General features: G+C 46.2%; 1 protein-coding gene across 1 annotated transcript in view; it reads right to left on the bottom strand.

The window, feature by feature from the left end:
* Positions 1 to 26,284, bottom strand: part of ADAMTS2 (ADAM metallopeptidase with thrombospondin type 1 motif 2) — a gene marked incomplete at its 5' end in the record, with an annotated part of 290,738 nt that overhangs the window by 55,721 nt on the left and 208,733 nt on the right. The window contains 5 exons of the mRNA XM_081093309.1: positions 1,786 to 1,931; positions 23,252 to 23,365; positions 24,574 to 24,706; positions 25,094 to 25,237; positions 25,885 to 25,990. Of these exons, the coding sequence (XP_080949435.1) occupies positions 1,786 to 1,931; positions 23,252 to 23,365; positions 24,574 to 24,706; positions 25,094 to 25,237; positions 25,885 to 25,990 (643 nt within the window). The remainder of the gene's footprint in view (positions 1 to 1,785; positions 1,932 to 23,251; positions 23,366 to 24,573; positions 24,707 to 25,093; positions 25,238 to 25,884; positions 25,991 to 26,284) is intronic.

The raw sequence follows: 26,284 nt of genomic DNA, 5'->3' as shown, positions 1-26,284 counted from the left end.
GCAGTTCTAACTTCCTGTCTGGTCAATCTCATCCTGAGGCAAGCATCCCAGGGTTGCATGAGGGGAGTCAGGGGCAGAACACTTTGGGCCCCTTCCTGTCTCTGCTCCTAGTCAGGATGGAAGCCTAGAGCCCCGGGCAGGAGGTAGTCAGAAATTGTAGGAGAAGGCCCCAGCAGGAGCTGGGGTGGCCAGCCCGAGGCACAAGTGACCTTGAGGGACAGGCTCTCCCACTGCTGCAGCCCAGGACACCCATCTCTTCTTGGCCAACATGGACTTGATCCCTCTACCCAGAGCTATTACTGCTGAGCCCCTTTGGTTCCCTGGTGGCTAGTTCAGGGCATGGCCAGAGAAAATGCAGCAGCCTGGCCGAGCAGAACAGGGAAGCTGCTGCAAAGGCAGAACCTAGCAGTCTCGATGGGCACCAGAGACCTGGGTGGGCTTAAATTTGGGGGCACAGATTCCTCTGAGAAGTTGATGTGAGGCTAGAGACCTGCTCCCCCAGAAAAATGTTCATGCACAGAAAGTCATAATACAATTTTGGATGAGGCCATAGCAGGATCCAAAGAAGGGTGATGAGGCTTAGGGTCTAGTCACCCCAACTCAAATATCTAGGGGTTCAGGTGGGCAGAGGAGGTGAGTGAAGATGGCTGTGGGGAGGGGGGGGGGCAACCTGAGTTGCCCATTAACCTGTATTGCTATGGTGCCCAATTTGGAAGCTAGAAATCTGTTTTCTTTATGTGAAATTCCAAATTTTTAACATTTTCATGTAAATTAAAATCTTTAAAACTCTGGCCAAAGAGAGAAAGACAAAAGCCACATGTCTCCCAGGAGCTGAGGGCTGCTAATGGGCAGGTGGAAGACCAGTGAGTTGACATCTGTGGGGAGTTTTCCTGCACCCAGGTCCTGTTCACATTACTGTATGTGCACTCACAATCACTCCATGAGCAGGCTGCCTGAGGCCCAGGGGGCGGGGCCTAAGTGACCCACCCTGACTTACATGGGGCTGCAGGGGTCCGGGACCCAGGCATTCTGGCTCCACATGGCTCTCTCCATGGGCACTGCCCTGGTGGAGACCCAGGCTAAGGGTTCAGACAGGAAGAGTGGCCTGGGCATGAATAAGTAAGTAGCTATGGGCCGAGGAGGGGGCATGCACCAGAAAGCCTTTTATAAGGTGGAGTGGGTGGGGGGATGAGAGGGACGGGGAGGGGCTAGGGAGGACAGCACAGCAGGCCCCAAACCTGGGAAGCAGGAAGGGGAGCATGGTTGGCAATAGGAGTCCAGTGGGCATGGGGGCAGCCTCTCCAGGTTATCTCTTTCCTGGGTAGCTGGGTTCAGGCAGCATGTTGCTGGCCCTGCCCCTTGCCTGACTACACACAGTTGCTCCCCCTGCTCAGGTTCCTAGCATCCTGGGAACCAAGAGAGCCCTCCTCCTTCTTATTCTTAATTCCTGTTCTCTGTCCCACCTTATGTCCTTGATACACTTGATCAAGAAGGACAGAGCAAGCCAGTGTCTGGAGGAGGGTCAAAGCCTGTGGGGGGATGGATAGCAGGCCAGGAGACCAGGTTTTCAGGGCTCCAGGGCTGGCTCTGCTCCCAGCAGGCTGCGCAACCAGGGCCATGAGGCTTCCCTCTCTGAGTCTCACCTTCCTCCCAGCGAACAGGATGCCAGCCCTTGCACCCTCTCCAGAACTGGCATGCAGCAATAGGGACCGTGCAGGATAGGAAGGGGCCTCAGGAACCACAGCTGCCACCCAGGAGAGCTGGGAAACATCAGGGTCAACTTACTGTGGGTTGTCGCACTGGCGGGTCCTGAACTTAACACCTGTACCACAGGTGCGCGAGCAGGAGCCAAATGGACTCCAGGTGCCCCAGTTGCCATCTCGTTTGAGGATGTCAGGCGTCAGCCAGATGCAGTGTCCTTTAAAGCAGTGCTGAAAGACAGGTCATTCCCTTGACCCATGGCCTCCTGCCCTCCCTTCAACTTGCTGTGTCCGTGAGGACTGCCTAGCCCTGGAGGCAAATGGGGAGGCAAACCTACTCACTCATAGAAGCTCGAAGCCCCTCAGGAGACCTAGTGAGATGTTGGCCCACCCAGCTTCCCCCACTATTGCCCTGCCCTCCTACCATCCTCAGCACCTTGTCTAGTCAGAGCCTGCCCTACACCATGTCCCTAGGGTGAAGCCACTGGCATGCCCACACAGGGAACACTAAAAAAATGCAAGTAGCTCATCAAGCCTGGGATTCCAGAGACATATAAGATCTACTGCTTAAATTTTTAAAAAGCCAATTTAAAGAAAATATGAAAGCAGGTCAGGTGGTATGCTGATGTGATAAAAATTTATGAATATAGTCAGGATACACTGGCAAGCAGGGAACACAGTTCCATAACTTGAATCTGATCACACTATCCCACCTCCTCCCATGGGAGGAAGCTTACACAATCTAGGGGCCCATTTTAAGGAGAAAATTTTAAAGTTAAAAATACTAAATTAGGTATAAAATGAAATATTAAATTAGAATAAGAAAATACATCACAAAAAATTAAAAATTGAAAAACTGACTAATATCACAACCAAAAGTAAGTAGAAAGAAGGAAATAATAAAGATCAGAGCAGAAGTAAATGAGATACAATCTAAGAACAATACAAAAGATCAAAGAAACCAAGCACTCTTTGAAAAGACTAACAAGATTGACAAACTGTTAACCAGACTCATCAAGAAAAAAACAGAGAGGACCCAAATAAAGAAAATCAGAAATGAAAGAGGAGAAGTGATAACTGACACCACAGAAATACAAAGGATTATAAGAAAACATATAAACAATTATATTCTAGCAAATTGGACAAGCTGGAAGAAATGGATAAATTCCTAGAAATAATCTTTTAAGACCAAATCAAGAAGAAACAGAAAATTGGTTCAGACCAATTACTGCCAATGAAATCGAATCAGTAAGTGGCCTGGACCGGATAGCTTCACAGGTAAATTTAAATATTATAAAAAGAAATAATACCTCTCCTCAAATTATTCCAAAAAATTCAAGAGGAGAGAAGACTCGCAAGTTCATTTTATGAGACCAGCATAATGCTGATTCCAAAACCAGACAAATATATTATGAAAAAGAAAATTATAGGCGAATATCCATGATTACATAGATGCAACTATCCTCAACAAAATATTAGCAAACCAAATTCAGCCATACATGAAAAAGGTCACACACCATGATCAAGTGGGGTTTATTCCTGGGATGCAAGATTAGTTCAATATCTGCAAATCAATTAACATGTTACACCACATAAACAAAATGAAGGATAAAAAACGTGGTAATATTAATAGATACAGAAGAAGCATGTGACAAAATCCAGCATAATGATAAAAACTCTCAACAAAGTGAGAATAGAGGGTATATACCTCAACATAATAAAAAGACATATATATATATATATATATATATATATATATATATATATGAGACAAACCCATAGCAACTGTCATAATCAATGTAAAACAGCTAAAAGCATTTTCTTAAAACCAGGAATAAGAGAAGGTTGTTTACTTTCACTGAAGTCCTACTCACAACAATCAGACAGGAAATAGAAATTAAAGTCATCCTGATTAGAAAGGAAGAAGTAAAACTGTCATTACTTGCAGATGATGTAATTTTATATAGAGAGAACCCTAAAGAATTCACCAAACAATTATTAGAAATGATAAATGAGTTCAGTAAAATAGCAGGATACAAAATTAATATTCAGAAATCAATTGCAGCCCTGACTGGTGTGGCTCAGTTGGTTGAATGTTGAACCATGCACCAAAAGATTGCCAGTTTGATTCCAGGTCAGAGCACATGCCCAGGTTGTGGGCTTGATCCCTGGTAGGGGGCTTGCAGGGGGAAGCCGGTCAATGTTTGACTCTTACATTGATGTTTTTCTTTTCTTTTCTTTTTTTTTTTTGAACTACTGTGCTCTTTTATTCCAACTTCCTTTCCCAATCATATGCATTAATACTATATTTCTTAAGAGTATCTGAGAATATTGGCAATCTAGAAAGAAACTGTTTATATATAATTCTTGGTGTATTTAAATACAAAACAGGAAGCTTATGTAAATTTTCTAAGTAGATTCCTTTTTCCTTTTTCATAACCTCGTAGTAATTTCTGGCTTCTTTTTGAAATCTAGACAAGCTCCTATAATATATATATATAGAGAACCAGTAGGTCGTTGTTATCTTATTGCCATTGAATTATTATTATTATTATTATTTTGGCTGGCTGTGTCACAGGTTGCATAATGTAATTTCCAAATAATCTTTTATTTCTCTGAATAAACAAGAGTCTCTATAGTGCTGGTATCTGTGGATGGGTGGTAAGACTTTTTAAACAACGTCTCAAGCCAAACTACTGGAAATCTTAGTTCCTTCCTTGTATTTTTTTTCTCAGTGTTTTTATTTATTTATTTATTTTATTTTTTTCTTTTTTAAAAAAAATATATTTTATTGATTTTTTACAGAGAGGAAGGGAGAGAGATAGAGAGCTAGAAACATCGATGAGAGAGAAACATCGATCAGCTGCCTCCTGCACATCTCCTACTGGGGATGTGCCCGCAACCCAGGTACATGCCCTTGACCGGAATCGAACCTGGGACCTTTCAGTCTGCAGGCCAACGCTCTATCCACTGAGCCAAACTGGTTTCGGCGGTTTTTTTAAAATTAAATCTTTATTGTTCAGATTATTACAGTTGTTCCTCTATTTTCCCCCCTAGCTCCCCTCCACCCGGTTCCCACCCCACCCTCTGCCCCTACCGCCACTGTCCTCACCCATAGGTGTATGATTTTTTTCCAGTCTCTTCCCACACCCCCACACCCCTTCCCCCTGAGAATTGTCAGTCCACTCCCTTTCTATACCCCTGATTCTATTATATTCACCAGTTTATTCTGTTCATCAGATTTTTTATTCACTTTATTTTTAGATTCACTTGTTGATAGATATGTATTTGTTGTTCATAATTTTTATCTTTACCCTTTTCTTCTTCCTCCTCTTCTTAAAGAACACCTTTCAGCATTTCATATAATACTAGTTTGGTGATGATGAACTCCTTTAGCTTTTTCTTATCTGTGAAGCTCTTTATCTGACCTTCAATTCTGAATGATAGCTTTGCTGGGTAAAGTAATCTTGGTTGTAGGTTCTTGGTATTCATCACTTTGAATATTTCTTGCCACACCCTTCTGGCCTATATAGTTTCTGTCGAGAAATCAGCTGACACTCTTATGGGTACTCCCTTGTAGGTAACTGACTGTTTTTCTCTTGCTGCTTTTAAGATTCTCTCTTTGTCTTTTGCTCTTGGCATTTTAATTATGATGTGTCTTGGTGTGGTCCTCTTTGGATTCCTCTTGTTTGGGATTCTCTGCGATTCTTGGACTTGTAAGTCTATTTCTTTGACCAGGTAGGGGAAGTTTTCTGTCATTATTTCTTCAAATAGGTTTTCAATATCTTGCTCTCTCTCTTCTTCTGGCACCCCTATAATTTGGATGTTGGTATGCTTGAAGTTGTCCCAGAGGCTCCTTACACTATCTTCATATTTTTGGATTTTTTTTTTTTTTTGCTTTTCCGGTTGGGTGTTTTTTACTTTTTCGTATTTCAAATCTTTGACTTGATTCTTGCGATCCTCTAGTCTGCTGTTGGGTGTCTGTATAATATTCCTTATTTCAGTCAGTGTATGCTTAATTTCTAGTTGGTCCTTTTTCATAACCTCGAGGGTCTCACTAGATTTATTGAGGGTCTCACTAAATTTATCGATGGTTACTAGAAAATTCTTGAAAAACCTTATAACCATGGTTTTGAACTCTATATCCAGTAGTTTGCTTTCCTCCATTTCTGTCATTTGTGACCTGTTTCTTTATCTCCGCATTTTGGCTGCTTCCCTGTGTTGATAGAGTGGCTTTCTGTGCTAGGTGTCCTAAAGGGCCCAGTGGCTCAGCCTCTCCAATTACCTGAGGTGGACACTCTTGGCGCACTCCTTTGTGGGATGTGTGCACAGTCTTGTTGTAGTTAAGCCTTGATTGTAGTTGGTATCACTGAGAGGAATTGACCTCCAGGCCAATTGGCTGTGTGAATCAGCTGTGTCTATGGTAGAAGAACTTCTGTGCTGGAGACACCCTTATGGGGCAAGACTTGCTTCAGTGGGGCTTTGGTGCTCACTGAGTCTGCCTCCTGAGTGTGTCCCTTATGGGTCTGAGGAGTTGTAATCTGGATGGTCCCACTCTGACCACTGGGTACACTGGCACTTGGATCTCTAAGGAGGTGCTAATTTAGCCTCTGCCTGAGGCTACCCAGCAGGAGCTATGGAGAGATGTGCAGATTCCTCTTCTTTGTTTGGGGTTTGGAGGTGCCCAGATGAGGCCCAGCTGGGAAGCAGTGCAAGCTGCTGTGGGGCCTTGAGCCTTCTTTTGGATGTTCTGGGTGTTTCTGACCCAGCTACAGTTTGTTAGGTAATTTTAGATTGCAAAGGGCCAGGTCATTCATATGCAAAAGCCTCTGCACACAGCTTGGGTGGGGCATGGTCTCAGGGAATCAACAGGGTGAGCAAACAACTATGGCTGATCCTTAGTCCTGCCCTAAGAGTCCCCAGGTGTCAGTGTCCTGCAGTAATCGCTGCAAGCACCTCTGAGAGAAAGCCACCCTCGAGTTCCGCCCGCTGCCAGACAGTCCAGTTTCTCCCCGTACGAGTCTGGGTCCTCAGAGACTTGCCCGGAGTTGGAGTTCAGAGTGGGAGCTTGTGTCTCCCTCCCGATTGAAAAAGATAACCACGCCCTCTGTTGCCAGCCCTTTCTGCATGCGCCTCCATACCTCTGCACTTTACTTCTGCACTTCCTCTCAGTCTCAGTGTGCTTTTTCTTTCCTTCTAGTTGTAGAATTTCCACTCAGCCAGCCTTCCTGTGGTTGTGGATGATGTCCATTTTGTCTTTTAGTTGTATTTTTGAAGTGGTTGTGCGAGGCAGAAATTTCAGGTGTTTACCTATGCCGCCATCTTGGTTTCTCCTTTTCTCTGTTTTTTAAATTTTATTTCAAGAGAAACGATTTTAAATATGATAATGTTACATGCAATAAACAGCAATTATTCAAGAAAAATGACCTTACATATAATAACATTACATGCAATAAAAATTAATATTTTAAGAATAAAAGGATTTTAAGTATAATAATATTACCAAAACTGTACTAACATAGTTGTAGGAAATATTAAAAATCTGCAAATAACAGGATTACTTCTATTATATTCTAGAATATTTATTTTCCTCTGGCTTATTTTTGTTCATCAGTTTTATGTTATTCATTATATTCCACAAAAGAGTGAGATCATATGATATTTATCTTTCTCTGACTTGCTTATTTCACTTAGCATGATACTTTTAAAGTCTATTTTGTTGAATATGAGTATTGCCACTCCAGTTTTTTTTTCTTTTCCATTTGCATGGAAATTTTTTTTCCATCCCTTCACTTTCATCCTGTGTGTGTCTTTTGTTTTGAGGTGGGGCTCTAGTAGACAACATATAGTTGGGTTATGTTTTTGTATCCATTCAGCTACACTACACCTTTTGATTGAAGCATTTAATCCATTACCTTTAGGGTTATTATTGAGAGGTACTAATTTATAGCCATTTTAATTCTGTATGGCTAGGTTTCTCTCTCTGTTTCTTCTTCTCAGCATTCCCTTACGGCAATTCCTTTAGCATTTCTTGTAACACTGGTATGGTGGTGATAAACTCCTTTTTTTGGTCTGGGAAGTTCTTTATTTGACCATCTATTTTGAATGATAGCCTTGCTGGATATAGTAATCTTGTCCTCAGATCCTTGCTTTCAATTACCTTGAGTACTTCATGCCATTCCCTTCTGGCCTGTAGAGTTTCTGATGAGAAATCAGGTGTCAGTCTTATGGAAACTCCTTTGTAGGTAACAGTTTTCTTTTCTCTTGCTGCCTTTAAGATTCTCTCTTTATCTTCAATTTTTTCGCATTTTAATTATGATGTATCTGGGCAAGGGTCTGTTTATGTTCTTCTTGTTTGGGGTTCTCTGTGCCTCCTAAACTTGTGTGACTTTTTCATTTACCAGGTTAAGGAAGTTTTCTACCATTATTTCTTCAAACACCTACCCTATTCCTTTCTCCCTATCTGCCTCTTCTGGTACACCTTCTATTCTAATACTAGAGGCTCAGTGCATGAAGTTCGTGTGTGGGTATGGTCCCTAGGTGTGGCCTGTGATCAGGACCATCTTCTCCGGCTGCCCGCAGCTGGCCCTGTATCCCGCCGCCATGCACCCCTGGTTTCTCGTTCACCATCTGTGGGTGCCTGGCCAGCCCTTTCATGCCTCTGCTCCTCCTACCAGTCTCTATGCGGTCTCCACCTTCGGTCCTCCTTGGGTATCAGGGTTCTCTCCTGTGAGGTTTCCATTGATTATTCAGGAAGCTTTTCCATATTTCAGTTGTAATTCCAGATTGTTCCTGGGAGCATGCCCATGCAGTATCCTCCAACTCTCACATTGATGTTTTTCTCTCTCTCCCTCTCCCTTCCTTTCTCTCTAAATAAAATAAATAAAAAGATTTTAAAAAAGAAATCAATAGCATTTTTATACACCAATAGGAAACTATCAGAAAGAAAAATTTTAAAAAATCCCAATTACAATTGCATAAAGAATATCTAGGAATAAATTTAACAAAAGAGGTAAAAGACCCATACTAGAAAAATTAAGACACTGAAGAAAGAAATTGAAGATACAAAAAATGGAAGCACATTCCATGCTCATGCATAGGAAGAATGAACATGATTAAAATGTCTATATTACCCAAAGCAATCTATAGATTCAATGCAACCCCTCTCAAAATTGGAGTGACAAAAATATTGTAAAATTCGATGGCTGTGATGGTAATATAATATCATATGTATCATTAGCTAATATGTTCTCCCATATGGTGGATTTCCTTTTCATTATGATGGTGGTTTCTTTTGCTGGGCAGAAGTTTTTTATATTGATGTAGTCCCATTTGTTTATTTTCTTCTTAGTTTCCTTTGTCCAAGGAGATGTATCCATACACATATTGCTACATGAGATGCCTGAGATTTTACTACCTATGTTTTCCTCTAAGATTTTTATAGTTTTACTAGAGGCCCAGTGCACAAAAATTTGTGCAACCGGGGGGGGGTGGGGGGGACCCTCAGCCCAGCCTGTGCCCTCTTGCAGTCTGGGACCCCTCGGGAGATAACGCCCTGCTGGCTTAGGCCTGCTCCCAGGTGGCAGAGGGCAGGCCCAATCCCTAGGTGCAGCCCCTGGTTGGGCTCAGAGCAGGGCCGATTGGGGAGTTGGGGTGCCACCCCGTCATGCACAGAGCAGGGCAGATTGGGAGGTTGTGATGCCACCCCCAGTCATGCTCAGGGTAGGGCCGATTGGGGAGTTGGGGTGCCGCCCCCTGTCATGCACAGAGCAGGGCGGATTGGGAGGTTGCGATGTCACCCTCAGTCATGCTCAGGGTAGGGCCAATTGGGGGGTTGGGGCACCGTCCCCTGTCACACTCAAGGCAGGGTTGATGGGGAGGTGGCGGCGCCACCCCCCATCACACACAGAGCAGAGACCATCAGGGGGTTGGGGCACCGCTCTCTATCACCCACAGAGCAGGGCCGATCAGGGGGTTGGGGCACTGCCACTCTCACACTCAGGGCAGGGCTGATGGGGAGGTTATGGCTCTACCCCATCACACACAGAGCAGGGCCCGTGGGGGGGGTTGGGGAGCTCCCCCCTATCAGGCACAGAGCAGGGCATCTCAGGTGGTTGTGGCCCCGCCCTCTGTCACACACAGAGCCGCAGGGTGATCAGGGGGTTTGGGCACTGCCCCCTGTCACGCTGATCTCGGTGCCGGGAGGCATATTACCCTTTTACTATATAGGGTAGAGGCCTGGTGCATGGGTGGGGCCGGCTGGTTTGCCCTGAAGGGTGTCCTGGATCAGGGTGGGGGTCCCCACTGTGGTGCCTGGCCAGTCTGGATGAGGGGCTGAGGGCTGTTTTCAGGCTGGGAGTGACTCAAGTTCCCAACCGCTCCTTTTTTTTCTTTTTCTTTTTATTCTGGGCCAGCTTTACCTTGAGGCTTGGCTCCAGCTCTTAGGCCTCCACGGCTGAAAGTAGGTTTCTGGCCTTTGCTTACAATGTTGCGAATCTGCTGGCTGAAGTCCGGCGGTATTTGTTACAATGTTTCTTTAACTGCCCGCTCAGAAGCCTGCAGCCGCAGGCGGGGAACGTTGGTTTCCTCCAACGATCCTCCGTCACTGAGGCAAGCAAGCCTCATTTTAGTTTCAAGCTGCCTGGCTGCCGGCCGCCATCTTGGCTGACAGTTAATTTGCATATCTCGCTGATTAGCCAATGAAAAGGGTAGCGGTCGTACGCCAATTACCATGTTTCTCTTTTATTAGTGTAGATGACTTTCATTTAAGTCTTTTATCCACCTTGAGTTTATTCTTGTGTATGGTATAAGTTGGTAGTCTAGTTTCATCTTTTTGCTTGTGTCTGTCCAGTTTCCCCAGCATCTTTTGTTGAAGAGATTGTCTTTACTCCATTGTATGCTCTTGCCTCCTTTGTCAGATATTAATTGACTATAATGGTGTGGTTCAATTTCTGGGATCTCTGTTCTGATTCACTGGCCTATATGCCTGTTTTTGTGCCAGTACCAGGCTTTTTGGTTATAATGGGTTTGTAGTATAGTTTGATATCCAGTATTGTGATTCCCTCCTACTTTGTTCTCTCTCAAGATTGCTGCAGCTATTCAGGGTCTTTTATGGTTCTATATACAGTTTTGGAGTATTTGTTCTAGCTCTGTGAAGTATGCTATTGGTATTTTAATAGGGATTGCCTTGGATCTGTAGATTGCTTTGGGTAGTATAGACATTTTAATGATGTTCCTTCTTCCAATCCATGTACATGATATACACTTCCATTTGTTTGTATCTTTCTCTATTTCTTTTTTCAATGTCATATAGTTTTCCAAGTACAGGTCTTTTACCTCCTTGGTTAAATTTATTCCTAGTTATCCTATTTTTGTTGTTGTTGTAATGGTAAATGAGATTGTATTTTTAGTTTCTGTTTCTGAAAGTTCATTATTGGTGTATAAAAATGCCATTGATTTCTGAATGTGGATACTGCTACCTTGCTGAATTCACTTAAGTCTAGTAGTTTCCTGGTGGTTTTTTATGTACAAAATCATGCCATCTGTGATTGACAGTTTTACTTCCTCCTTTCCTATTTAGATGCCTTTTTTTTTTTTAGGACATTACCTGTAAAAAAATTATGTTTATTTTGGCAAATAGTGCAGAAAGACATCCCAAGAAGATATATTCTTAGTGTGAGGTTTAAAAACTGAGGTTGGATAAAGAAGAGAGAGGGCCATTGGTAGGCAGTCTTTAATCAGTAAAATATCCTTTAAGTAGATGAAAAAAAATCTATATTGTACATTGGCCAAAAAGTTTCCACTGATTACAAACATATTCCCATTAATAAAAGTGTATGTTTGTGTACATTTTTTTTTTATTGTTTAAAGTATTACAAACAGTAGTACATATGTCTCCTTTTTTCCCCAATTAACCTTCCCCAGCCTCCCATACACCCTGGAACATGCCTTCACCCCCCTCCCAGTGTCTTGTGTCCATTGGTTATGCTTATATACATGCATATAAGTCCTTTGGTTGATCTCTTACCTCTCCCTGCCCTCCAACCCTCCCCAGCCTTCCTGCTGTCGTTTGTCAGTCTGTTCGATGCTTCTCTGCCTCTGTATCTATTTTTGTTCATCAGTTTATAATGTTCTTTATTATCCATAAATAAGTGAGATCATGTGGTGTTTTTCTTTCTTGACTGGCTTAATACACTTAGCATAATGCCCTCCACTCTTCTTGTCTGATTGCTGTGCCCATTGCTTTTGCCCATTTAGTATTATGTTGACTGTAGGTTTGTCATATGTGGTCTTTATTGTGTTGAAGTATGATCCCTCTTTTCTGCTTTACTGAGAGGTTTTTATCAAAAAAGGGTTATGGATTTTGTCAAATGCCTTTTCTGCATCAATTGATATGATCATGCGGTTTTTATCTTTCAATTTGTTTATGTGATGCATCACATTTATTGATTTGCAAATATTGTACCAGCCTTGCATCTCTGGTTTTTAAAGCCCGTAGTTATGGGGATTTCTTTTCCCAGCTCTGGAACCCTGGGCTGGATGTCTGTTGTGGGGCTGGGACCCCTTTTTTTCAAATGGGCAGCCTCTGCAGGGACGATCTCCCTCCTGATTAAAAAGGCAGTACATGTGGGTGCTAGCCCAGCCCATTCTGCACCTCTGCCCCTTCTACCAGTCTCAATGTGCTTTCTTCTTTACTTCTATAATTTTGAACTTCCATTCAGTCAGCTTTAAAGTGGTTCTGAATGATGGTTTTTCTGTATTTTAGCTGTAATTTTGATATGGTTATGGGAGGCAGTGAGTACAGGTGTTTACCTACACCACCATCTTGGTTCCTCCTCTATTTTTCTTCTTCTTAAAGTAGCCTCTTTAACATTTCTTGCATTTCTGGTTTGGTGGTAATGAACTCCTTTAACCTTTTTTTTGGTCTGGAAAGCTTTATTTCACCTTCAATTTTAAATGATAGCCTTGCTGGATATGGTAGTCTTGGATTTAGACCCTAGCTTTTCATTACTTCGAGTACTTCATGCCACACCCTTCTGGCCTGAAGTATTTTTATTGAAAAGTCAACTTACATTCTAATGGGAACTCCTTTGTAGGTAATTTTCTATTTCTCTCTTGCTGCCTTTAAGATTCTTTCTTAGTCTTTAGTATTTGCCATTTTAATTATGATGTAGCTAGGTGTGGGTTTCTTTGTGGTCCTCTTGATTGAGACCTTCTGTGCCTCCTGAACTTGTGTGACATTTTCCTTAACCAGGATGGGGAAGTTTTCTGTCACTATTTCTTTAAACAGGTTTTCTGTTCCTTGCTCACCCTCTTCTCCTTTTGGTATTCCCGTAATGCAGATGTTGTTATGTTTCATGTTATTCCAGAGTTCCTTTAAGCAATCTTTCTGATTTTTAATTCTTTTTTCTATTGGCTGCTTTAATTGGTTATTCATTTTTACCTTGTCTTACAAATCACTGATTCGATCCTCTGTTGCATTCAATCTATTTTTAATATCTTCCAATGTGTTCTTGAGACCCAAACTGCTGTTTCTGACTAATTAGAGCAGGCAAATACTCAAAGCCTCCAGAGACCCACTTCTGCCTGAAGACTGATTGGATTCAGTCTGGAATAGCCTCAAGCAATCATCCAGAGGTGGAGTGAGAGGTTTTCTAACAGGGTGGGGCAATTGCTTCTGCCTGGAGGCTGTTATTCTCAATCTCTTAATGGGTCTTAGAAACTCCACAGGGTGGGTTAAGGGCTTTTACAATATGGTGGGTCAACTATATTCCCTCCAGGCAAAAACTGCCTGGATAGCAAAGATTTGCCTGAGTAAGATGACCTCTGCAATGCGAGGGAATGACTCGGCACAGGAAACAGGGGCGTCTTCCTTCTGAGCTCTAACCCCAGATCCCCCCAACCCTTGCTTATGCTTATACAGCTCCAGTCAACTCTGCCCTCCCTTTGCCAGAGCCCAAGGTGAGTGGCTGCACTTGAAATTTTATGTATTGGCCCTTGAAGAGGGTGCCTGCATTTCCAGCCATCTCTCCCTGGCAGACAGCAAACCTGCTACTTTTCACAGCCAAATGTTATGTGGGCACCTTTCTCAGTTCTCATACTCTCTGCTGGGGCCCAGCTTGGGGACTAGATCCCAGAGTTCTCAATGGGCCCCCATGTCCCCTGAAGAGCTGAGATATCCCTCTAGAACTTCAGCTGCTATATGTGGGAGCCTAGCCAGCCCTTTTGTGCCTCCGCCCTTCCTACCAGTCTCTATGCACTCTCTATTTTCTGTCACTGGTTATTAGGGTTCTCTCTAGCTAGTCTTTAGTTGATTATTCAGGGTGGTTGTTTTTTACCTTAGTTGTAATTCCAGTTTTGTCCTGGGAGCATATCTGTGAGCTTCCATTTACTCTGCTGCTTTTTTAAATCTTCCGATGTCAACATTTCAGTTAAGATGTTTAAATGCTTTTCCAATGTGATCATCAGATTCACTTCTCTTCAATAACTGGATTGTCAAGTGTTTTAAGAGCCTGTATGTTACTTTCCTCCCATAATTACCTCATCTTCCTCCTAATGAATGACTGCTTTTGATCTGAAACCTTTTTCCGTTATAATTAAATTTGTTAAGTCAGATATTTCTATCGACTTCTTTACTCATTTGTCACCTTTTAAAATTTTCCCTTAAATTTTATCTGAAATTTTTAATACATAAATTAAAAAAATGTTAAAAGAGGGTATATATATATATATATATGTATATATATATATATATATATCCATCAGCTAATAAAAATGATGAAAGAGGATATATATATATATATATATATATATATATATATACACACACACACACACATATATATAATATATATTAGAAGTTTGTAGTTTCTTTACTTTATTATAGCATTCCAAAACAACTTTCAAAATGGTAGTGAAACTAGTGTGTTAAAGCTTTATCAACATTTTGAATAAACTTTTTACATTTCACATGCATTCAGGTTTCCCTTATTTTTTTTGTAACAGGTATGAATGCTTGACAGCTTTGAGACAGGTGCAGCATCTTGTTACACCTTTCTAAAGAAATATCCAAGTTGGGTCTGTGTTTAAAATGTCCCATCTGCAAGACAAACTCCCAAAGTAAACAAAAGCTGTTGCAAATATAGAAGCAGTCACAACCTCAGGTACAGTTGAGGCAGCTTTTCTTCATTGAGTTCAGGAGAATGGGCTGCACATGGCATGTATCCTGCAATAGCCGTGGGTGAGTTGGCATAATGGCCATAGTTTTTCTGGAAGTTATTCTTACATCTGGACAGATACAGTAATTTAATGACACTTGAGAGATACTGAGGACCATGTAAATAAGCCAATAAATACATCCCAATCTAATTTATCCTGAGCCAAACCCACAAGGCACCCATATGCCAGGCCGCATAGAAGTGTTTCAGAGAGGAAGGTAGAGTGAAAATAGAAGTGATCTTAATTGATTATGTTTAAAATATCTTACCTTCGAATTTATGAAAATATACAACCATGTGAACATATTGTGAGGCCCCTCCCAGGACCTTGAAAGGGGCCCAGGCAAGTGAGGTGCCCCAAAGCTTATCACAAGCTTCACCGTAAATCCAGCTCTGTTCTCCTCAACCCTTCTGTGGGCTTCCCTGCTGCAGAATGAAGATTAAACCCTGGGCCACAGGTAAAGGCTCTGCATGACTTGCTCTACCTCCCACCACCAGGCCAGGCACTGGCAGACTGCCATTTCTTTTCTCCCTCCCTCTGAGTGCCTTTCCTCAGGAGACATCCTGAGCTCCACTTCCTTCCCCCACCCTTGCTGAAGTGGATGCTGTGATGAGACCCTTGCACAGATCAAGGCTCTTTCTCCTCCAGCGGCCAAGTGTGTTGGTTGCTGGTGGATGGCAGTTGAATCATCACTCTTCTGGACATGCCCTCAGTCAGATGGCTGCCTAGCCCAGGGTCATGTCCCTTTCCTGGGGACAGTCATGGCCAATGACTCATCAAGTTTGGGAACAACTCTGAAAGGCCAGCCCAGCCCAGCCCAGGGCTCCTGGTGTCAGCTGAGCCCCATGTTATGACCACATGGCTGTTCAATGTCTCACTCTCCTGCAGGTGTTGATTCACATTGTCCCCAGGAAGTCCCTGCCTGTGGATCTCTGTCTCAGAGTCGATTTCCAGGAGAGCTGTGCTGCCTTCTCCATGCCCAAGTCATCCCCAGGCATCCCTCCTGGTTCTTATCTCTCAGGCAGGCCCTTCCTTAACTCCCTACTTTTGAGCACATGTCTGCATGGAGGCCATCTCTCCTCTTCCTTCCTGACACAGTAGCACTTCTAAGCCTGCCTGACAGACTGTGCCCATTGAAGGCCCTGCAGAAGCTGCCACTCTCTGGGTTCTCCTCCCCAGACTCCAGATAAGTGCTCAAGGGCTCCATCTGGGCACATGGCCAGCAAGCATAGTCACAAACAATCTGGGGTCAGGCAGGCTTAACTGCAGGCCACCAGTGATGCTGGACATGTTCTTCCTGTACATTGGGGACCTCATCACTCACTCCAAAGTGCCCCTCACTCAACCATGGAAGGGAAGGGAAGACCCCACAGAAATGCTGGCTGGTGTCCTCCTCAGCTGAGGGAGCAGGGTGAAGCTGGCAGGCAAGAAAGAGAGCCCAGGTAAGGGAAGGCTGTGAACTGAATATTTGTATCATCCCATAATGCATATGTTGAAGACTGATCCCCACTGAGATGATATTAGAATGTGGGCCTTTGGAAGGTGATTAATGCATGAGGGAGAAGCCCTCAGGAATGATATTAATTCGTTTATAATAAGACATGAGAGAGATGCCTTTTCTTTCCAAAATGTGAGAAGACAGAAAGACAATGGCAGCCTGCAACCTTCACCAGAACCTGACTATGTGGGCACCCTGATGTCAGGCTTCAAGCCTCCAGAACTGTGAGGAGATATGTGTTGTTTTAAATCCCAGCATTTTTGTTAGAATAGCCCAAGCCAACGCAGACGAAGTGAGGGAGTACTCCTGGTACCTCTGAAGGCTAATACTGTGGTTGGGCCTCTAAGTTACTGGTGGCCATGGGAATCAAAGGCCAAGACAATGGAAGAGGCTACACAGTGGTCCCCTTGTTCCCACTGGACACATTGGTGCCAGTATGTAAATGGGGAACTGGGCCCCACAAAACTCAGGATACCACCCAGTCCCATAGTTCAATGGACCAGCTCCCTGTAGACCTGGGTCCAAATGACCAGAGGCAATGCAGGTGCATCAAACAGAAAATGACAACTCAGCAAAAGTTGAGAAAGAAAGGAAAACACCATGACTCCACCACACAGAACCTGCTCCTCTACACTTTTGGTTTATTTCCTCCTGGACGACTATGAGTACTAAACAGAGGGAAGTTACCCTGAATGAACATGCTTCTACTTTGATATCTCAGTGCTATTATGGGAGAAAGAGTTTAATGTTATTAAAAGGCTATATAACATGTTTAAATGCTTACAAATATTTCATCCAGTAGAGATAGTTAAATATTTAAAAGCACAATTTCACATGTCTGAGCTTATCACAGAATGCTGGGAAAACCTGACTGGGCTGTGTCATGGTCTAGGTCAGTGGTCAGCAAACTGCGGCTTGGCAAACTGTGACTCGCGAGTCACAGGCGGCTCTTTGACCCCTTCAGTGCAGCTCTTCCACAAAATACCGACTTCTGTGCATGGGTCACGAAGTTTCAATCGCACTGTACGTGTGCGCCCGCACGTGGTATTTTGTGGAAGAGCCACACTGAAGGGGCCAAAGAGCTGCATGTGGCTCATGAGCTGTGGTTTGCCGACCACGGTTCTAGGTACTCCGGACAGCGCTGACATACCTAGCAGGCCAGGAACACTGCCTGGTGGGTCTGGAAGTCTGAATGGCAGGCTTTCTGTTTCAGGAAGGGAATATTTAGCATTTCTGAACTGTTGAGGCCCTAGGTCTCCATTCTCCATCCATCAGCATGTCCCCAGTGGATACCATGTGCCAGGAGCTTGGGATGTGAGGATAAGTAAGTTGGGCACTTAGCTGACTCGCCCTAGGAAAGAATGGCACCAGGTCACACGGCGAGGAAGGAGGGACCCAGGGCTTGAACTCTGGGTATCCCTGTCACTATGCCTGTCTGCCAATTCTCAGCTATACAGGAAACATAAGCACAACACAGAAGCATTATGAGGCCTTTGCATCAGGCATGTATCTCTGAAACAGTCCTCAGAAGTTCATGAAAATTAGGGTGGCTGATGCTTCCCCAGGGTGCTTCATGTGGACACAAGAGCACATAGAGACCCTTTCCTGCCGAGACACACTGAGGCAGAAGCACCTGGCTGGGCCTGTCTTCCTCCTGTTGCCTTGACCCTGGCTCTGGCAGGGAGGGCAAGGTGAAGCCACCAGCCTGGCCTGCGGGGCATATCCACCTGGGAGGACCCTTTGTACTTTGGCCTGGCCTTGCCTCCCCAGTACATGCATATATGCTTCATGGCTGAAAGCCAAGCCCATCAGAGAGCAGATCTGAGCCAGGTCTCCAGTACACTGGACAGGGCAGCACACCAACCAGGCACAGGAAACACTTAGGTCAGTTAGTCCTTCCCTCTCTCCCACAATCACGCAACCTTCCTGGGAGCCACATGTGTTAAACATGCCTTTTATTTTCTGGACTAGAAGCCCATTGCAGGAGGATTCCTACAATAATAGGGCTTCCGCGGGCCGATCGCACTGCCAAACCCCGCTGCCCAGGGCCGCTCATGGGGGTTCCATGGGGCTTAGGTGGCTCATTCTCTCTGCCAAGCCCCGCTGCCCAGGGCTGCTCATGGGGGTCCCGCGAGCTTAGGCAGCTCGCCGCACACGGGGGTCCTAGCTGGTGGTGGGGCTTAGGCGGCACACAGGGGCCCGATGGCGGCTCGCACTGGCCCACCCTGCCTGCAGTATGCAAATTAGCCGCCATCTTTATTGGCAGTTAATTTGCATATTGTGCTGATTAGCCAATGGGAGGCGTGGCAAAGGTATGGTCAATTACCATGTTTGTCTATTATTAGATAGGCTTCTGATACTGTGACATCTGGGGCCTTGCTGATTCTGGAGGGGCTATCCCTCCTGGGGTTGGCTAGTTCCTAGAGATAGTGAACTACTAACCTGAGAACATGCCTTCATATGCAAACCACCTAATCCAGAGCTCCCACCCCAACCACCTCCTCTGCAGGCTCTCACACTCTGGACCACTTGTCCTTATCACCCAGAGACAAGTGCCAGAGGGCTACGGGCAGCTCCTATGCCCCAGTGCCCATTGACATGTTCACACTAGTCAATCCTAAGCCTGCTTACCCGGCTTCAGTGTCCACTGTTTCTTCCTGTGGAAACCACAGTTCCCACGTCCCTCTGCTTCCTGACCCACCCTGCTGCTTTCTGGTGTCTTCCCCCTCTTCCCTGTGTGGCACGCTAGGGGATGGGGGTGGGACACTCCTTTTGAGATCTGTGAGGAAAAACTCCCTTTTCAATAACAATCATCTCCTGCTGGCTTTCCTCTACCTGAGTTTTCAATTAATATACTAACTTTCAAATACCATGCTCCTCTTATCTGCCATGCTCTCCTCAGCACAGTCCACTAAACACATGCTCTCTGCCTGGAGTGCTGCTCCCACTTCTCTACACCCTTGGGCTTCAGCGGGGGTCACTGACTGAGTGTCTCTCTGAGCTCCCTGACAGGCCCCTCCTCATCCCTGTCTTCACTATCATGTCACCACTGCTTCTTCATATTCATGGCCGATGCCCACAGACAACAGGTACCATGGAGGTGGAGCAGGCCTGATACATGGAATGAATGAGCGAATGAATTAATAAATGGATGGGTGTATATGGAGTTGAGGGACATCTAGCTTCTTCAGCCTAATCCTCAGGTGCATTGTCCACTTCCTTGTCCAAGGGCAACATGTTCATATCTCCCTTCTATCCACACCTGCCCACCCATGAGAAAGCTGCACACCCACTGGCCCTGGTTCCTAAGCACCTGACCCTTTCAGCCTTACCTGCCTAAGTACATGGTTCTGAACCACCACAGTGTGCAACTCGGGGCAAACAATGAGTGGACCATGAAACTAAAGGCTTTTCTGCTGCTTCTCTACAGATCAAATCTATGTAGAGAACAGAGAGTGTTCTGTTTCTTAGTAATGGTGAACACACAGAACTGTGTGAGCAGGGGTATAATGTGACAGTGAAGGTTGAGAGGGGAGAATGTGCTTGGGATGGTCCACTGGGGAATGTGGACAATGAGGATCCCATCCCAGGCAGTGACCAGAGCCTGAATGCTGGGTGACCCTTTCTGAGGGAAGGGTGGAACAAAGAGGGACAGGAGGGACAGCCCAAGATGATCTGCTATTTCTCCATCCTGGCCAGACTTCACCCCTGCTTCCTCCCCACTCCCTTTCTTCTTGCTCTGGTGGCTTTTCTTGAAGGTAAGTAGTGACTAACTTCCAAATATAAAATTACATTGCAATAACAATTAAAGTATTGAACTTATAAATGCACACAGGTGGAGGATTCTGATAGGCCCCAGAAGGTGCCCACCCCCCTCCTCTCTCCCTTTGCCCCTCCAGTCTCACCCCACACAACAAGAATCCCTGGTTTATGTCAGATTTCAAACTGTGCTCTTGTGAACCATGCAGGCTGAGTTGAGCCCCAACTCTGGCCCTTCAATCAGCATAGCTCTGTTTTTGTTTTGTTTTTTTTTTTATACAAAATGACAATTTTATTTACTGGGCTAAATTAACAAAGGGTCCTACTACCAAAATGAGTGAAGGGCCATGGCTGGATCAGTCGTTTCTGTGAGGATGGGGCTTTTTGGCCACATCTGCCCATCTTCCTCACCATACTCCACCATCCCACAGGAGAAGGGAGCCAATCAGTTGGGGGTGTAAGCATCCTTTGACCCACATTCTCCCAGTGGCCAGGTGACTGTGGGTGAAGACCAGCCACACACTCCAGGTGAGCACACCTGGGAAGGGCTTGCCTCCTGCTCTATCCACCGTCTCTCTGCCCACTGTGGATTGGGAAGGGTGGCTGGGGGAGGAAGCCATGCTGAGGTAGTCTCATCCTCCAGCTCAGAGTGTACTGAGGCCCTCACTGGGGTAATGGCAAATGCTTCAGGGCCCTGTTCGCTTTGTCAAGCTCCTGTGGGGTTAGAGGGCTATGTGGTTAGTACTGATATCATTAGGTTCCTGGCATTTATTACCAACTAGAAGCCCAGTGCATAAATTCGTGCACCAGTGGGGTCCCTTGGCCTGGCCTTTGGGATTGGGCTGAAACCAGCTCTTCAGCATCCCATGAGGGGTCCCAGACTTCGAGAGGGTGAAGGCCAGGCCGAGGGACCCCACTGGTGCATGATTGGGTCTGGAGGGGGACACGGGAAGTTGGCCAGCAAGGGAGGGGACCATAGGAGGGCACCAGGGCATGTCCAGCCTGTATTGCTCAGTGTCAATTGGCTGGATCCCAGCAGCAAGGTAACCTACCGGTCAGAGTGTCTGCCCCCTGGTGGTTAGTACACATCATAGCGAGCGGTTGAGCGGCCTTAGAATATCATTAGCATATTATGCTTTGATTGGTTGAACGGCCCACTGGCCTACTGGAAACTTAGCATATTAGGCTTTTATTATATAGGATATCCCACCTCCAACTTCTAAGAATTCATTAAGTCTGGGGGCACAGCCAAATCACCTGGGCATCTCTTAAAAATACCAAGTCCTAGGTCAGTGATGGCGAACCTTTTGAGCTCGGCGTGTCAGCATTTTGAAAAACCCTAACTTAACTCTGGTGCTCTGTCACATATAGAAATTTTTTTATATTTGCAACCATAGTAAAACAAAGATGTATATTTTTGATATTTATTTTATATATTTAAATGCCATTTAACAAAGAAAAATCAACCAAAAAAATGAGTTCGCGTGTCACCTCTGACACGCGTGTCATGGGTTCGCCATCACTGTCCTAGGTCTTCAAACAAAATATGCTCGTGAATGTCCACAGCAGCACATTCACAAATGCCAGAAGATGGAGTCAATGCAAATGCTCACTGATGGACAAACATCCACAGAATGTGGTCCATTTAGACAGTGGGACATTACACAGCCACAACAAGTTATGAAGCACTGACACAGGCCACAACATGGAACCTTGGACACGCTATGCTGAGTGAAAGACGACGGATATGCCTGTAAAAGGCCACATAATATATGATTCCAGCTATAGGGAATGCCAGAATAGGCAAACACACCGAGACTGAGAGTGTACCAGTGGTTGCCAGGGGCTGGAGAGAGGAAGGAAATGGAGGCTCAATGCTTAATGGGGTCTTCTTTTGGGGTGGTGAAAAAGTTCTGGAACTATAAAGTAGTGATGTAACTAAACATCTCTGAATTGTATACTTTAAAGTGGTTAAAATAGCATGTTTTATGTTACTTAGATTTCACCATTATTTAAAAAATAGCAAAAACAATTCCCGATCCTTATTGCAAACCAAAACCTGCAGAGGGGTGGGCCTGGGAATCTGTAGATTTAAGAAGCTCCACCACAAACAAAATAAAATTAAGCAGAATTTAAGACCCACCTGGAAGAACCTCAGGCCCAGCCTATCTGGGGACTTTTCAGGCCTGGGTTGGGGGAACCTGCATTGGAGTCCACGACCCTCCCCCACAGAGTAGGTATACACAGCTTCAGTGGGTTGAGCCCTGGGGGGCTGTGACCCACGTTTAGGCACATCTGCAAAAGCCAGCCCCGTTGCAAGTGACTGGCTGAGAGGTAGGTATGAGACTTTATCGGAGCCGATGAGAATTAGGCTGGGGGTTAGGAAAAAAGTACTGGGAGAGAAAAGCTTGTTTTTCTGGCAATTTGTGGGCAAACTACGGCCCGTTTGAAATGAATAAAACTAAAAAAAAAAAAAAAAAAGACCGTACCCTTTTATGTAATGATGTTTACTTTGAATTTATATTAGTTCACACAAACACTCCATCCATGCTTTTGTTCCGGCCCTCTGGTCCAGTTTAAGAACCCATTGTGGACCTCGAGTCAAAAAGTTTGCCCACCCCTAGCCTGGGAGGATGGCAGGTGATGGTGGGTGACTACTGAGCAACCTCAAGGGCCAAGTTGGCCCTCTAAGGGGCAAACACCAAATTCTAGAGTCTAAGCCTGAAGCTAGGCCTGGGGACCCAGCAGCCACCTGACTCCAATGTTGGCCTCAAGGTGAAGTGACCCAGTCATGCACAGTGTGCAGGGGGGACTGAGTCTGCTGGAATCCCCCAGCTGCTCCTCAGAGGAGGGAGTTCTCTAGGCAGAGGGTTGAAGCACAGACAGGTGCTCTGAGACATCAGGTTTGCTCTGAAAATAAAAAACAGTGTGTGGGAAGCACAAGGGCAGAAGCTTGGAGAGTGGGGATTATTAGAAAGGAGGCAGGAAAAGCCCCCAGCTCCACCCCAAGGGCTCTGAAGGGACTGTCCCTGGATATCTGAGAGTGTCATGGGGCCTGCCGTCTGCCCTGACTCACCTTGCCAGGTGCACACATGGTCCCATCCAGTGGGGGGCCCTTCTTGGTCTTGCAAAAGTAGGGATTGTCAGGGTGGCTGCACCACAGCTGCTTGCAGGGATCGAAGGTCCGGAACTGGAAGAGAACACCAACCACTGGTCAGGGTGCTTCCCACTGTGGGGACCCTATTGCCCAGAGACCTCTTGGACAGCTGTGCAACTGGCACAGCTTGACTGCCTGTGATAGGCTTGTGTGGCCAGTGGGTGCCCTGAATACCATGTGATTCTGAGGCCATGATAATCTCAAGAGTACACCCGCTAATTCAAGTCTCTGTGGGATACTGTCCTCCCCGGCCTTCAACCCTTGTTGGCTGCAGCCCCCATGGAGCCTGGACAGACTGCGGAGCCAGTGAGCCTGGCATGAGGGATGGGTGAGCATCTCTCTGGCCCAGGAGCTATCACTACAGGGCCCTAAGGGCACCCCCTGTTCCCCTGCTATGAACACTCCACCTCTTGAATTTCTCCTGAAGCCCTCTCCTCTGTTCCTGTCTTTGCTCCAGCCTTGTCCTCTGGATCTCTTTCCTGACCTTTCTGCTTCCTATCCTGATAGCCCTTCCTCCAGGACATCCCTGAGGGATACAGCTGAAACTCAGACCTAGGCATGCTCTCCCTCTTCAAACTTTTACAGAGCTCCCCATTGCCCACCACCTTCCTTAGGCCAACATGCAAGAGGTTAGACAGCCTCATCAGTACCCAGATCCACCACCTGCTCACTGTGTGGCCTTAGGCAGTTTACCTAACCCCTCCGGGCCTCAATTTCCTCATCTGTAAAGTGGAATACTTTGCTTACTTCCTACATGGAGGTGGGATGAGCATTGAGTCAGACACTAATTCTCAGTGGTGTATAATGAGAATATACACCACTGCTCTTGCCATACTGTCTCAAACCTGGTGGGCCTCAATCAGCAGATACACTCAATTTTGATGACCTGTGTTGATGCTAATGGCTTTGTCTTGGCATTCAACCCTGGGAATAATTGGTTGCTCCTCAGCATGCTATGTTCCTGCACCTTTAGGCCTTTGCACATGTGATTTCTGCCTTCTGGAAAGCCCTGTCCTCCCATTCAACCTTTACACCTTGCTTCTTCCTAGGGAAGCCCTCTTGAATTCTGCAGACCACGCAGGGGCCACACCATGCCCCCACCATCCCTTAATGCTCCCCAGGTTACAGCCCTTGTCAGCTGTGTGCTCCCTGCCCAGGACCAAGTCTAGGTGGGCAGGGTGGGCACTGTGTGACTGGGTGCAGAGGGGGATGCTGCCCCAGGTGCCGGCTCCGACACTCACCGCGGTGCACATCATGTAGCCCAGGCCGAAGTCGAAGCGGCACTGCTCGTTCATGGAGTAGTGCAGCCCAGGAAGCTGGGGCAGCGCTGGCCAGTCGTGGGCGAAGGGGTCATCCCGCAGGCAGTCATAGGAGCTGTGAGGGGACACGTGGGCACTGCAAGCTGCCTTCAGCCGGACTGGCCATCCAGTCTGTGGGGCTGCTGAGGCCCCTTCTGGAGCTGTGATGATGGGCCTGTCTGCACACCCCAGCTCTCAGCTGGGCTGCCTCAGTTTCCCTGCTGCATCTCTGTTTCTTTGTGTGAAGTACCCAGGACCTGATTTGCCCAAATCCCAAGTGTCCTTTAAAGGTGCTCCCCAACAGTGGGATCCCCCACACTGACCTGCACTGCTTTTCCCTCTCACCTCCCCTGTACCTCAAATTGGAGGACCCAAGGTCTGGGGATTTGCATTGGGCCCAGGAACACTGGGACACACACCCCAGGGTTTCAGGTTGTCCTTGGGGGACATGGGTGGTACTCACTGCAGGTAGCGGCTCAGCTCTTGCTGGCTGCAGCGGGACCAGTGGAAGCGGTGGAAGGCTGCCTGCACCAGGGGTGCCATGATGCTGCCCAGCCGTACCTCGTCGCCACAGCGGTTGCCCTGCCCATCGTGTTCCATGCCTAGCCTGTTCAGGGAGCCAAGACAGCCTCACTGGACCCTCACCTGGCTGTACTAACCTGTCAGCTCTAACCCACCCAAATGTTGGGAGGGTCCCCCAACCTCCTTCCACTGGGCCCTCCTGGACCTTTGCTGTTTTGGTCTGCCCTAAGCCAGGTGATACCAAATTTCCATTGGTAGAATCTGAAAGGCAGGGGCACACTGGGGAGATGGCATCCAGCAGCATGCCTCTCAGTGTCCTGTCCCTAAGGCAGGGGGCTGTGACATGAGATTGCAGTGGAGCCCAGCTCTCCAGGTATCTTCTTGGCACACTCCCCACACAGGCCCAGAGGCCCTGTGGTGCTTCCCATCAGTATCTGTCCAGCCTGGAGATTTAGGTGGTGCCTGGGGCATGTTCCAGGGCCAGGGTCCCTCAAAACCTCAGTTATTCATCTGTAAAGTGGGGTAATCCAGGGAAGATCCCCAGCACCCACTTGGCTCTTTCTTTGTTATGCTTCCTCAATAGAAAGTGAACCTTGGGTCTGCCCTATGCAGTGCTGGGAGGACAGGCCATCATATCTTTTTCATATGGGTCTGTGTCTCTCAGGGTTCAGAGAAGTGGGGTCCCTCAAACCCCAACCTTCTCCAGACAACCAGGACTGTGAGGCCACTTACACGTGGCCGGTCTCGTGGGCTACCACAAATGCCGAGGAGAAGCCGTCCTCATGGTTCAGGGTGCAACTGCGAACAGGGTGGCACATCCCAGTGACAGGAGCATAGCCTAGGAGGAGACAAAAGGTGGCTCCAGCTCCCAGTGACCTCACCATCCCCAAATGAGCAGAGTTGACTGCTCCAGGCTGGCACAGCTCAGAAGACTCTCACCCCAGGCAGCAGGCCTCAGTTCTGCCCCTCAGTTTCCCAAGCCCAGATCTCACCTGGGAGAACTATCTGCCACCTGGGCACCCTCCCACTTGCCATTCTCTTGCACACAACCTCTCACCTTCCAACTTTGCTGGGTAACCTGTAAGACTCCAGCTAGACCTACTTTCATAAGACACAGAGGGCTGCGGCGAGG

This window comes from Myotis nattereri (genome assembly GCF_964212035.1).
Source record: "Myotis nattereri genome assembly, chromosome: 5".
In the NCBI taxonomy this organism is placed as follows: Eukaryota; Metazoa; Chordata; class Mammalia; order Chiroptera; family Vespertilionidae; genus Myotis; species Myotis nattereri.
The sequence above is the reverse complement of the archived record's forward strand: the minus strand, read 5'-3'. Positions and strand labels throughout refer to the sequence as shown.